Raw genomic sequence first — 13469 nt, 5'->3', positions numbered from 1 at the left:
CTTAGAATAATTTAAAGAGTAATACAAGTCCATAATTACCAGCACTAAAAAGACAATAAGCCAGGTAATAGCAAGGAACAAGGCATATTACTGCAATATCTCATTATTCCCAATTATGCTACATCTACATAAACACAGTCATTTTCAGACTAGTCTTTCCTGAAATCCTCTGAAGTGGATCACTCAAATGGGTGTCAGCTGATTCCTGTTGAGAACAGTGACATGGGCTTTGATGACTTTCAGAGAAATTAGCTGTGTCTTTTTGTTTTCTTTGCAACAAAACACTTGCAAATAATATATGTTCACTTTCTCCAAGTGACAATTGATTATTACTTGTTCCAAAGTGCTAAATATAATAGAAGTGCAAAGATTTGTGGAGCAAAGAGGCTATCTAAACAGAGACCAACTAAACCAATATCAGCTGTATGCTGTTTCTTAGTAAGATTTTAGATTCACAGCCCAACCAACCAGAAAATATGCCATCCTGTGTTCCTTGTCCTCAAAGCCACATTCCTGGCCACATGCTCTTGTTTTTCTCTTGTCTGTGGCATTTGGGCTCCTTGGTCAGATGACTCAGTCCACTATAGTTGGAGTCATCAAACCCAGCAAAACCCACCCCATTCTGCACCTCCAGCACTTAAGAGGCCCCTTTTCCCCAGGAAGGTGAGATACAGGATGTCTGCTGTATGGGGTAGAATTAATCTAGTTTTGAGTTCTGGACCCCAGTGGGATGGTTAGCATGCAGCAAGTTTGCCATGTGCATTAATTTTCTTGCTGTGTCAGTGTCTTGGTTTATGGCTGAATCACCATATGGATTCCCTGACTGTCATTTCAACAATTCTGTGGTATTACTGTAGCAAAAAAAGTTACTTCTTAGGGGCTTGTGTTTGCTTGAGAAAACTACTCTGCAGCAAGTTGGGGAGTAAATCTTTAGCCTCTGAAGTTATTTGACTTTGACTGGCCATGTGACAGTTTTCCCCATGGAGAATGCCTTTGTGTGATGAACATAGCCACGGCAATGGATTAATTAATCTGGGCAAAGGAGCAAATAATGTGGAGTAAAAATACTTACAGGGTGGCTAATGCAAAACAGTTATTTTGAACATTACCCCTCTGTAGAACCACTTCTAAGAGCCACTAGTTAAAATATTGAGCCAAATATTCATTTGAAACATAAGGCAAATTAATTATAATAATTGTGGGCGGTTTGCTACTCAGACTTTCCAAATGTCTTGTAAATACTAGGGGAACAATCTAATTTAAAAAAAAAAAAAAAAGGTTTGAAAAATTCTTTTTCACTTTTAGCTAACATTCACATTTCAGAGTTTAAAGGGCTAAAACAGTTTCTAAACAATCTTATGTATGTGCTTTGAGGCAGTCAGTGTGTATATATATGCATATACATTTATAATTGCAATCCACATCTCCATATTAGAAGCTTAAAATACTTAATTTTGCCTTTTGAAGTGTCAGAAGAGAGTTGGCAATTATAGATGTCTTATTATTGCCCTCATGTAGGAGTGCACCAAAGCACATAGGGCTGCTGTTGTGATCTGTACTTCTTGCAGTGAACAATAATTCTGTCCCAGCCTTTGTGGAGCAGGATGGTTCAATGATCTCTGCAGTCACACACAAAGCCAATGCCTCAACCACTGCTGGGAATCAAGAAACCAGTGTTGAGTTCTGCATTTTTTTATTGGACCAGATATCCTCAAATTGCTTAGATTTGAATATTTTGTCCACTGAAACCAGAATTAATTTTCTAGCCATTGAGTCCTAGTGAGTACCGTATTTGGAGCTGGCAATGTCTCAGGGAGGAAATTCAGGTACGCCAGAATTTGAAGCAAACACTCTTCAAACATTAACTTTGATTTGTATTGTGAGATTTATTAATCATTGCCATTTTCCATGAACCTTCTTGGATGGCTCATCAATTCATACATTGACTTTAAAGTTTGTTTTCTGTGCTTACATGATGGATTCAGAAGATGGGAATTTGGTAAAAATAGAAAAGAATTGCTGTGACTAAGCATGAAACATTTACACAGAAGTGGAGAATTTCTCCAGTGAGTGTTGCAGAGGATTTGTATTACATTCATCTGTCACAGATGCACAGACAGAATATGTACAGACATATTCTCCTGATCTTAAAGAATTCAGAATATTAGAAATGGAAATATATCCAAGTGCAGAAGGAGTGAGTGCCTTTTCTTTTAAATGTCATCACACCTAGTGAGACCCGTGGTGATAGCATGTAGTGTAATCATAGCTCATTACTATATTTTGTATTTTCAGTTTCATTGCAAATTGTATCTTAGTAAACAAGTCATCTGTACTTTATTGTTAGAACCATTCATCTCAACAGTGGTAGTAGGTGATAAAAATAAATTTCCAGTTGATGTATTTATTATTAAAGATTTCCATTGTTGTGCCAGGCTGTGTATCTTGGTCTGAAATGTATTTAAGGGTGTTCAGAGGGCAGCCCTTGTGCAATGCAGTGCATGGCAAAGGTCAGTGAATGGCAGTGGGTACTGCTGGTCACTGCAGCTCTGCAGCCCCTTACCTTCCAGTGACCATTTCCAGCCTCCCCATCCCTGAGGGAACAGGTGGGACAGAAGGAAAAAACAAGTGTAAGATGGGCAGGGACTAGAATTAGAAGTGTAGGATTGAGTTCCTACCCCAAAGTGACAAATGGTGTAATTCTGAATTGAGTGATGATATGATGTATTTTGGTTTTCTGCTAACTCTTACTCCTTCTTTGAGGCCGGATTTAAGTCTGTGCATAGGAGAGAGAACTAATCCCAGTTTCTAGCTGTCTCTATTTTGAGATATTGCTTAGCCAATCCTCAGTTCCAGGAAGGGAAATACAAACAAACTCTATTCCACAGTTATCTTTCACTAGCTCTTAGCAGTCTGTTTGATACAGGGTTTATTGAAGAACAAATAAATGACTACATGAAACATTTTATCATGATTAAAATACTACTAAATAAAAAGCACAGCAGAGCTGGCCTTCATATGAAAAGACTGTGTCCATTAAGGAAACAAAGGTGGAACTGGCCCAAGGTGCATTATATATAATCCTAGGTTTTCTGGGAATCAACCCTACTTCTTCATTCTCAGAGCATATATTTTTCTCTGTAAATGTTCTTAGGACACTGTCATAAATCTAGTTGTTTGGTGTGTTACTCAGAAAACATTAAAGTTCTGGACCTAAAATCACTGACCAAGAAATGTTCTGCCAGCAAGGCTTGTCGTAATTTATATTTCTCAGAGAAATCAAAAGGCACCAGTGGAGGTTAATCTCTGTTTCTGCAATTAGACTTTAATCCATTTATAGCATTCCAAGTTCCAAGATGTGTTTTCCAAGTTTTCACCTACAAGAGAGATAAAAATAATGTAAATTAAATTTGCAGTCACTTATTATTAATACTTATGGCAGTAACAATAATTAATGGGCAAGTTCAAAGTTGCAATGGAATGAAAAAAATACTGGGATCCAAAGCACTTCTGCTCTCTTCAACTCTTTCCTAGCTTCCAACCTAAAATGAAGTTGTATGAGGAGCAACAGGATGGCTGGGAAGGTTGGGCAGTAAAATCTCTGCCTCCAAGCCCTCCTTGGATCAGATGAGGTTCTGCAGGGTCAGCAGTGTCTGACACAAGCCAGGAGTTGGATTTGTAGTCACATATTTTCTTCTCTTCATTTCCAGCTTCAGAGCCCAATTTGAAGGTACGTTCAAGATTAAAACAAAAGGTGACAGAGAGGAGAAGCAGTCCTTTACTCAGGAGGAAGGATGGAAATGTCAGTTCCTTCAAGAAGCGTCTTTTCGAGGTGACAGGTAATGAAAAATGGGGAAATTCTGTTGCCACAGCTCACAGAGTAGTGGTGGTGCTTCAGAATTGAAACTGTTTGCTAAATTTGCAGTGTTTGGCCTCTTCCTGATGATTCTTGCTTTGACTTTTCATTGGTATTTAGTAGATTCGTGGCTTTTTCAGGTGATCAGGCCATACCTTTATGCAATCAACCATTACTAGTTTATCAGACCTATATCTGAATTCACTTGACATATCAGAATTATGTTCACACCAAGATGGAATTAAAATACAGCTTGAACAAACACCAATGTGTACATGCAATTTTTGTGACAATTTTACACAGTATGTTGTGTGAAACTGAGCAGAGATGTGAATGTAAGCATGAAAGTTACTAAGCAGTTTCCTTATGAATTATTTCAAGATTATAATTTTTCTACAACTAATTTGTAAATTCCATTTGCTGAAGCCTCTATGAGATTCTTGATATCCACTTCCTTAGTTTCAGCTGATTTCTTTACAGTTTTCACACTTACAAGTAAAGTATATAAAGTAAAGTATAGTATATAAAGTAAAGTATATAAAGTAAAATATTTATCACTGGAGGTTTATTTCCTGATGCCATTGAAAGAGCAGAAACATGAAAATGGATGTGTTCTTTTCCTGGCTCTTACAATAACTTGGAGCCTTTCAGGTTACTGTTATAAGTATTAATATTGACTATATGACATTTTGGACCTTTCATAACCCTGGTTCAACATTGTTACCTGAAGTATTTTTCCCCTTGCTTTTTATTCTCTTAACTTAAAATAGCCCTTTATTTAAATGCCTATTTATACAAAAAGAGCTATTTGAATGTTTAAAAAATGAGAAAAAAATATGAAGTTTGTGTGTCTCCACTTCTCTGATACCTATTGAAATACAATGCAAGAACTTCTGCATGGCCAGTTGGTATAGCTGGGTATGGACTAACTTCAGTAAATCAAAGAGATCCAGGTAACAGCTAGGAAGCCTCCTGTGATGTCAGTCAAAGTGAAAACATATGAACTAAGGCATAAAGAGTGGATAAGCAAAGAAGTAGCTATGGAATATTAGGTGCCACATTTAGATATTATTTGCTTTAATTTCTTGAGTGCTTTAATTTGAAACCTATCCCTTTAAAGAGTGCTCCCTCCACTAGTGGCTTCCTCTTTCTTCTTTAACCTTCTTAACTGTTTCCATTACCTAAATGTAATTTATATCAGTGTAGAATTAGAATAACTCAATACAACAACATACAATGAGGTCATCCTCTCCCCCTTTGTCTTAGACAGAACTTGGGACATTTTAAATCAGGATAGCACGCAGCCTTTAAAATCCTATTTAAATATCTTTACATGCTGTAAATATTGCTTCCTATTTGTGCCAGAGATATAGTGAAGGTGTATATTTTGCCATTAATACTTGTGTATGTAATGATTGGTCAAAAATGGGTGCATCCCCCTTCCTAGAAAGAAAGGATGGCAGCAGGCTTCATTCTTGCAGAGCCAGGACTCAACAGTTAAAAAGGAAAGAGTTTCTTTTCTTTACTCATTGCAAGCTCTGTGTCAGTGCCTCTGCCTGATACTGAGTATTATAACCATCTTTGTGGGAAAAATAAATACTAAATTCTTCTTATATGACACAGACAAATCAGAAGGGGAAAGATCAAGAGTATCTTTTCTTGTTCATTGCAAAAAGAAAACCAAAGAAATGGAAGATGAATCAACAGTCTTTAATGCAAGTAAACAATGTAACCAATAGGTTTTTTTCAACAGCAAAAAAGCCCTATGCTATAAATATTATATAATTAATCAAGATTATGTGTACCTTTCCAGAGTGAAATTCACATATGTTTTTCAGAATCCTCAGTCAGTAGCAGCTCCCCTGGATCAGGTCCCAGCTCCCCAAGCAATGGTCCGAGCAGCAGCACAACAGAAAATGAAACCTCGGTTCTGCCATCTAACATTCAAGCTGAGGTAAGACTCATTATTGTGTAGATGATTGCTCAGGTTTTAGACTGAAGAGGATGGAAACTTTGATTTGATCATACTCACAAGCAGAGTAATTGAGGTACCAGGACACTACAGGCTGGCATCACAGTATGTTAAATATGTGGTATATCTTTATGTATGAGATGCATTTTCAGAAGGCTCTGAGGTAACAAAAGTTCAGGGAAAAGCAGCATTAGTGCTACTGGAAGAGTAGAGGGAGCTGTGAAAGGAGCTTGGTTACAGAATATCACCTTCTGGGATGACCTGAAAGAGGGGCTCAGTGCTGAGTGCTTATAAAGAATTCCTGCCAACAAAACAGTGGTTTGGGCATCGGTGATCCTAACATGCAAGAGCTAAGGTGGTCCCAGGTTCAGATGAATGCTGAGGCAGATTTCTTTAATCACAGTGTTGGAGTTAAGTGACTAAATACTTGTCCCATCTCCCTTTTATTTTACTGTATCTCAGTTTCCTTATCAGGGCAGTACTTAACCACCGTAAATGTCGTGGTAGAATTCTTGAATACTTGTTTTGTAAAGTGAGATTGTGAACGGAAGGAATCTTAACTGCTCCCGATTCTGTTTCATTCATACGTGCCTATAACAGCAGGAATGCAGATGGTAAATCAGTTGTGATAAACCTCATTTAGCACAGATGACATGCCCAAGTCATGCTTTCCATGGCAATATTGTAAAGGGACAGTAAACTAATTTGACTAAGACTCAAACTCCACAATATTCTATACCCAGCCTATACTTACTGCAGTTCATGTTTTGGTGGCAAGGTTTTCTATTAATTGTTGTTTTATGCTGTGTATGTTAGAAAAATTGCATAAGAAAATGTGATTTAACAGAGTTTTAGTTAATGGAGCTATTTCTCCAGGTCAGTGGCAGGACATTCACCTAAAAAAAAACCCTGGAATGGGCAGTTCAACCTCCAGCAGTGACTTTTCCCCATAATGAATTAATTGTGTGTGTGAACTATGATCCAGGGGGCAGGTGGGTGACCTCTACACACTGATTAGTAGCCTCTCTCTGGCCCGTAACCAAAAAGAAAAAAAAATTGCATTGATGGCTAACATGTGGTCTTGTCTCATAGCCCCACATATGTGATTGCAAAGAAATTTAAATGATGCAGAGTAAGATCCATCATTAGGATTAGATCAGATCCTAGTTCAGTGGAATTAAGTTGTGTATTTTACTACTGGGAATGGTTTAGGTAGAAGTTGGTAATATGTGGGTGTTACTACGTGCTGTATTAGACAGGAAATCTTATCCAATTGGATCTTCTATTGACTCAGGGATTCTACAAAATGGAAGGGCATTTGTGTGACTGATACATGGTGCTCATGACTCTGCATGTTGCAGTTTCTGGACTCTTGAACTATCAGAAATACCCCACAGGCTGCTCAGGCTGGTGGTCTCTGGGGAGATTTGGAAAGGTTGTAGCAAGAACCAGCAATTATATCTGTTTGCCAGTAGAACATTGCATTGCGTATTATTTGCCACTTCTGAGCCAGACATCAAAAATTACAACCGCAATATACAATCAAAGATGCTCAAAGGAGCCTAAAACGTTTCTTCAGAAGTTGAGCTCTGCATGCTGGCATCAGTCACTTCACTTGGTGAAATGTGCTAAGAAGATGAAACTACAGACTTCCACTTCTGGATCCACTTGGGGTTTTCTTTACCTCTCTGGTTACTTCACTCTCAGTACTGTGGTCCTGTGGGTTCAAACATTTTTCCATAAATCTCAGCTTCAGTGATTCTTATTTCAGTGGGATTTTCTTTGGTAGTTTAACAGCAGCCAGTAGTTCAACAAACTTCTACATATCTCTTTCCTACTTTAGTGTTAGCCAGCTCTCAAAGGCTATACAGCTAATCAATTTTTAATCAGATTCACAAAGTGCAGAAGTTTCTAATAATAGGATGAGTGTTCCAAAATCACCCAAAATATCACTTGTTTTTTTCTGTAATCCCGCATGACTCACTTTGCTGTTGTTTCATAATCGTTGTTGTGACATTTGCAGTAAGTGTTGTGCTCATATCTGAGTGGGTGGATAGCCGTGGTTTTCATGGCAGCAAATAAAACACTTTTTGCTGGGGAAAAACAGGTTGCTATGACAGAGTCATTTACCAGTAAAACATGAGTCAGTACCGTAAATTATTATACTGCAGATCATGGACAGAATTAGAGCATTATCAGCAGTGAAGCAGATTTTTAAACTATTTTTACCACATCCATTGGAATAGTGAGACTTTTAAGTGGTGTACTCTCTGGAGCAGACAGTCTGGTGGGTAGACGTGTACAATTTTTTGAATGAACAAAGGTGTACTGCACATGCTGCAGGCTTTGCAGATAATCTTTTACTATCACAGTTCCCTTTAATGGTACTCTCACTACCATTTGTTAAAACACTGGTCTCATTATATGAAACTTGAAAGTTGAACTCAGGATTTTAATTGCACCTTATAAATAAAATCCTGTTTTTATTAGGCGCAGTTGTCTCCAGTATCATCAAGGTTCACCGCAGTAGCTATTTGTCTCTTTAGCATGCCATACCCTTTCAGGTCACCTGCTGTGCTGGGGCTAAATCTTACTTGCCTGAGAAATGCAAGCAGAATTGAGCCCCTGCACAGCATGTCCCTTGAGTTCAGAGGGACAACCTGCTTTAGTCATGTGAAATGATTAATTTTAGGCGTTCACAGTCTGGTCAAAAGCCATTGAAGGCAATGGAAAGTTTCCAGTTGGTGGAACTGGGCTTCAGGTCAATTTCTTTTTTCTATTTGTGCTTTGGAAAGCAGTATTTCCTAGAATATCACTTGATTATACAGGAGATATAAATAACATATGTGACAGATAAACACATATTTGTTTTGTACAACTCTACAGCCTCATGCTTTTAGTGCTCAGTTCCTTGAGGTCATCTTTATAAGGAGCCAGTGGAAAAATGTGTAGGTTTCCAACCAGCTGATGAGGTTTGTGTCAAGTGTATGTGAAGAGTGTCTAAATTAATTTTGTCAGAAATCATCCCAAAAGCCTCAGGAAATACAAGCATAAGTGATTGTGAATATTGAAAGCTGTGCCAGTTAGCTGCACAACTGACAAGTATTAAAGCCAAACCATTTTGTCTTCCCCTGGTAATCTATAAATGTGCATAATAAACATGCACACATAGGTGTTGCTGCTTCTCAGCAGGGCCCACAGCACAACCAAAGCACGGTTGTTCATGGTTTCTTGTTGATCATCATGCTCTGCTGCACTGAGTTCTTGTACTCTATTTTAAGAAAGAGGATAACTCTGTTGATGGGCTATTTTAAGCATCAGAAAGCTGAATCTGTGGACCCATGCAGCAGGTACTTAGAGGAGCAAGTAGGGCAGGTTGCTCTTTGGGGTAGTTTAGGTGCCACTCCAAACCAGGATGAGGACATGACTTAGCTACTGTGCTGCCAAATTATTCTCTTGGCAACTCCTGCATGTGCCACCATTGCAAGGAATTGTTGACCATGTGAAGAGAAAAGCTGCAGCTGGGATCACAAGCTTCTGTCTCTGGGGGAACCTGCTTGAGCAGGGTGCTTGAATTAGATAACATCCAGTGGTCTCTTTGAAGCTTACCCATTCTGGGATTCTGTGATACACAGAGGACCCTAATCTATGCAAGTGGACTACTGCATTTATTTTGGGAAATGAGGTTAAACTGATGCTTAGGATAATATTACCTGAACATATTTTTAAAAATCAATCTCTTATCAAAATGAAAATGGCAGATTATTAGCACTATTAGAAATTAAATTAAGAGGCTTTTACTAATTAACTCCTGTTTTCTATATTAAAATCCTGTGGTAAATAACACCATTGCTTCTACCTGATGAAATAATCATGCCTGACTTTAGTGTGGTAGTGTGTTTTGCTGCTATACACCCTGCCATTGCTATTTTTATTAATTAATTCTTAGAAGGTAATAGTGGTATACCAAAAACCAAATATTAAACATAAATCTTTGAAGTAGCTTTGTATCAATGCTGCTATTGCTAAAAAATTGATTATATCCTAGGAGGAACATTAGATTGTCGTTTTTCACTTAAATATGTGTAAACTCCCTCCATAATATCTCCATAGTCTTGACATACTTGCATTTATTCATGGTCAAAGGTGAATGTTATCAAGGCAAGACACTGTTGGTCAGGAATTAATGTAATATACAAGTGGAGCTTCTTTGTTTCCTATGCTATCTGTTGACATTCCCTAGGTACCAAAAGAAAATTACAGGGACAGACTTCTACTGTTATTGTCTCAGTGATAGATCGTATCTCCAAACAAACTGTATGAGGAAGGTTATGTTTTGGAATAACATCCTGTGTTTTTGTGCTTAACCACTTTCCATTGATGGTCTGAAGTTGCATTGTATTAACACAAAGTATTTTACAGAGTTAATTGATATTCCAGGTTTGTCCGGGGGAAAAGCTACAGCTCCCCACAACATGCTTGACAAGTTATTATATTTACTTTAGTCAAAGCCCGAGTGTGCAGTATCCCTCTTGGAGGTGGTCTATTATTGGAGTCCCATATGCTTTTTGTTTGGGAAGAAAGCAGTCACTGTGTCATACTGTTACACAGGGTATTCTTTTTCAAGGATGTTGTTCCCTTGGGGACCATATCATGCCAGAGTTCCTAAGTCTAATAAGACCTTTGTAGCTCTTATTGAGTCAAAGTTCTGGGAGGAAAGCAAGAGTTAAACAGAAAATATAATTCAAGCAACTATACTAGACCACATGTTGAAAAATATCACTTCTCAAGCAGAAAGGCAAAGGCTTCAAAAAGATTCCTGATGTGGTAATCTTTTTATGTTTCTTCCCAATTAATCTGTGGAAATAAAAGGGTGATCTCTGTAAAATGTCTGGTTTTATTTTAAAGTAATTAAAAATATATCAGCAGTTCCATGTCCTTGAAAACTAGATCACAAGTCTTCAAAAGAAGTGTTAAAAATTTAAACTTGAATGGATTAGGAAAGCTGTGAGGGGTATCCCATCATCAGAGAATGACAGGATGCTGGTTTTGTATATATGCAGACAGAGAGAGAGTCTCTTCTTTTAAGTGGCAGATGTCTTACTTTCTACACAGCACTTCCATGTTAATGGAAGTAAATAATGTGTCTGAAACATACCCATATCATAATCTGGCTCACAAAAGACATGGACTAGTTAAAAACCACATTTTGTATATCACAACAAAAGTCATAACAACCGTGGTAAAGATTTAATACATCCATATTCATGATTTAGCTGGACATAATCCTGAACTCACTGGATAAATTCCCACTGAGTTTCTTGGAGTGACTGTCCAGTTGATGAGAAGAACTGATGTTGAGTTGATGAGAAGTTCATAAGATGGTCTAGGAATCCTCAAGATTTTAGTTTTCCATGGAAATTTGATTTACTAACCAAGGGATAATCCAAGACACATATCAGTTGTTTTCTTAAGAAAAGAGCTATCAACAGTGTTTTTACAGGGACAGCAATTTTCTGCATCTGAAACTCCATAGGGATGCAAACCAATGGCTGGTACATAATTGGCCTTCTGTGTACTGGGATACAAGCATAAATAAACCACAATAAAAAGCTTGGAGATTTACTTTTGTTGGTTTTCCCCTTTATTCCAGCACCTGGTTTCCCAGCAACGCCTTTTGATACAGGATGAATCAGTGAACTTGCTGAGTCTGTACACATCCCCTTCTCTGCCCAACATTACCTTGGGACTTCCAGCAATACAACCTCAAATCAGTGTAAGTGACCAGTCTCAAGCCTTCCTGCATACTGCTACTTCCAGAAAAACTACTTTCTGATTATTCTCTTTATATTTTTAGCATTTTGGAACACAAGTGATTCAGATTAGGAAGCAGACCTCTTTATGCACTGGGCAAAATCTGGATATTTAAGGGCAAAACTTGAAAGCAATATTCATTCTTGATCTCAAACAAGTGCCAGCGTAGATCTTAGTTAAATATGGGCCACATGCATTCCATTTATGCCAGATAATAGATTTCAGACATGGCAAGAAGTATATGAGGAAATTATTTAGTGTAAAAGTTTAAATTATGTGATAATTTCTGCCTGATAAATTGCAACACCTCTAACTTTTTTATGAGATTCCAGTAATGATCTAAACTAAGCTGGAACACTGTAGGATAAGAATGTAGTATTCCTCTGGCTCAGTAAAATACCCAAAAATGTTGCTACTTCCCGGTCAAAATTTACCTGCTTTCCAGCAACAACAACAAAAAAGTAAAAATAGTGATATGTGTTGGTTCTATACAACAGTGTGGGAATTGGTTACTTCTACAAAGAAGTTAGGAGTTGTAAGCACAAGTTTCAGTGGTGGTAAAAAAAAAAAAAAGTTAAATCTGTACAATCCACAATGGTTTGTAATAATGCTACTTAATTCCAGTGCTAATGTAGTTTCAAGTCAAAGTTCCATGTTATTTTATGGCTTTTTCAATACATTTACTGTTCTTAGCAGTAATACATTGGTGCAATCTAAGATTTTAACATCAGGTACAGAATTTTGCAAAGAAAATTACGTAAGCCTGAAATCAGTTCTCTAAAAGTCTTCGCAAATTATTGTTTTTAAAGGATGGAAAAATTGAAATCGTGAAAAGTAGTGCTTACTTTCTCAGAGGATATTATCAACATTTCTTAGCTATTTCACAAAAATATAACTAGCTTCAACTAGCTTCAAAGTAAATTTATAACATTAGAAAGAAATGAAAATATGTTTCATTTGCTCACTCAAATCTTATAAGCTTTTGATGTGGCCAACTAACACCAAATATTACTTTTGGCATTAGAAAAAACAAAGGGATTGATTTGTGCAAATAATGTTTATTTCTGTTGCAAATTGAATGTAAAACTTACTTTGGTGTTTGTTTTTCAGGGGAGGGTGATGGCAGTGTGAAGTACGCATACACAAAAAAATATTGGTGAAAACCTTACTTTAGAATTTATGGAATTCATATTATCAGAGATACTGTTTTTTATCATGACTTACCATAAGTGGTTATCTGCAAGCCTCAACGTGCATATTTCTGTTAGTTTATTATTCTTGCTGTAAAAATTGTTATTCTGCTTGAACTGCTGTTTCAAGATTTTTTTTTTAATAGGCAAAGAATAAAGCAATACAAAGTACATTTGCAATGATGAAGGGCCAAAACTTCCAAAAGCTTTAAATCAGTAACTGTGCATTTATAAGGCACTTCAAAATGCCACACACATACAACAGCTCTTGATGAATCTGTAGATGAGAGTTTAACTGTACAAGTTTGCTTTGCAAAGGGTGAAACTTACATTTGTGCTGTCCTTCAGGGAGTCAGGGAGTGCTCCAGGAAAAGTAATAGCTTCCCACTACTACAGGTAACTATTTTGTTTTGCTGATTGGCTTGCTGTGTGATGGAAAGTTATGTGAGAAACCAAGCCTTGCCTATTCCAAACTCAGTTCAAACTATTTCCTCTGATCCTACAGTTTCCTGGGCAGGAGACTGTGCCAATTCTTCAGGAATTTTAAGGATAGGTCCCATCCTTCCATTTATAATGTTCTAACTAGTAATTCCTTTTGCTTTGCCTTTTATTGCTGATTTTTTTTTCAACTGGTTTC

The 13469-nt window shown here is 37.3% G+C and overlaps 1 protein-coding gene across 5 annotated transcripts in view; it reads left to right on the top strand.

The window, feature by feature from the left end:
• HDAC9 (histone deacetylase 9) overlaps positions 1–13469 on the top strand; it is a 446072-nt gene that overhangs the window by 239735 nt on the left and 192868 nt on the right. For 3 of the 5 annotated variants that reach the window (XM_056484524.1, XM_056484526.1, XM_056484525.1), the window contains 3 exons: positions 3711–3839; positions 5695–5810; positions 11482–11604. In XM_056484524.1, the coding sequence (XP_056340499.1) occupies positions 3711–3839; positions 5695–5810; positions 11482–11604 (368 nt within the window). Of the gene's footprint in view, positions 1–3710; positions 3840–5694; positions 5811–11481; positions 11605–13180; positions 13229–13469 lie in introns of all 5 variants that reach the window. The other 2 variants (XM_056484523.1, XM_056484522.1) reach the window with 1 other exon arrangement.

This window comes from Oenanthe melanoleuca, chromosome 2, assembly GCF_029582105.1.
Source record: "Oenanthe melanoleuca isolate GR-GAL-2019-014 chromosome 2, OMel1.0, whole genome shotgun sequence".
Taxonomy (NCBI): Eukaryota; Metazoa; Chordata; class Aves; order Passeriformes; family Muscicapidae; genus Oenanthe; species Oenanthe melanoleuca.
The sequence above is the reverse complement of the archived record's forward strand: the minus strand, read 5'-3'. Positions and strand labels throughout refer to the sequence as shown.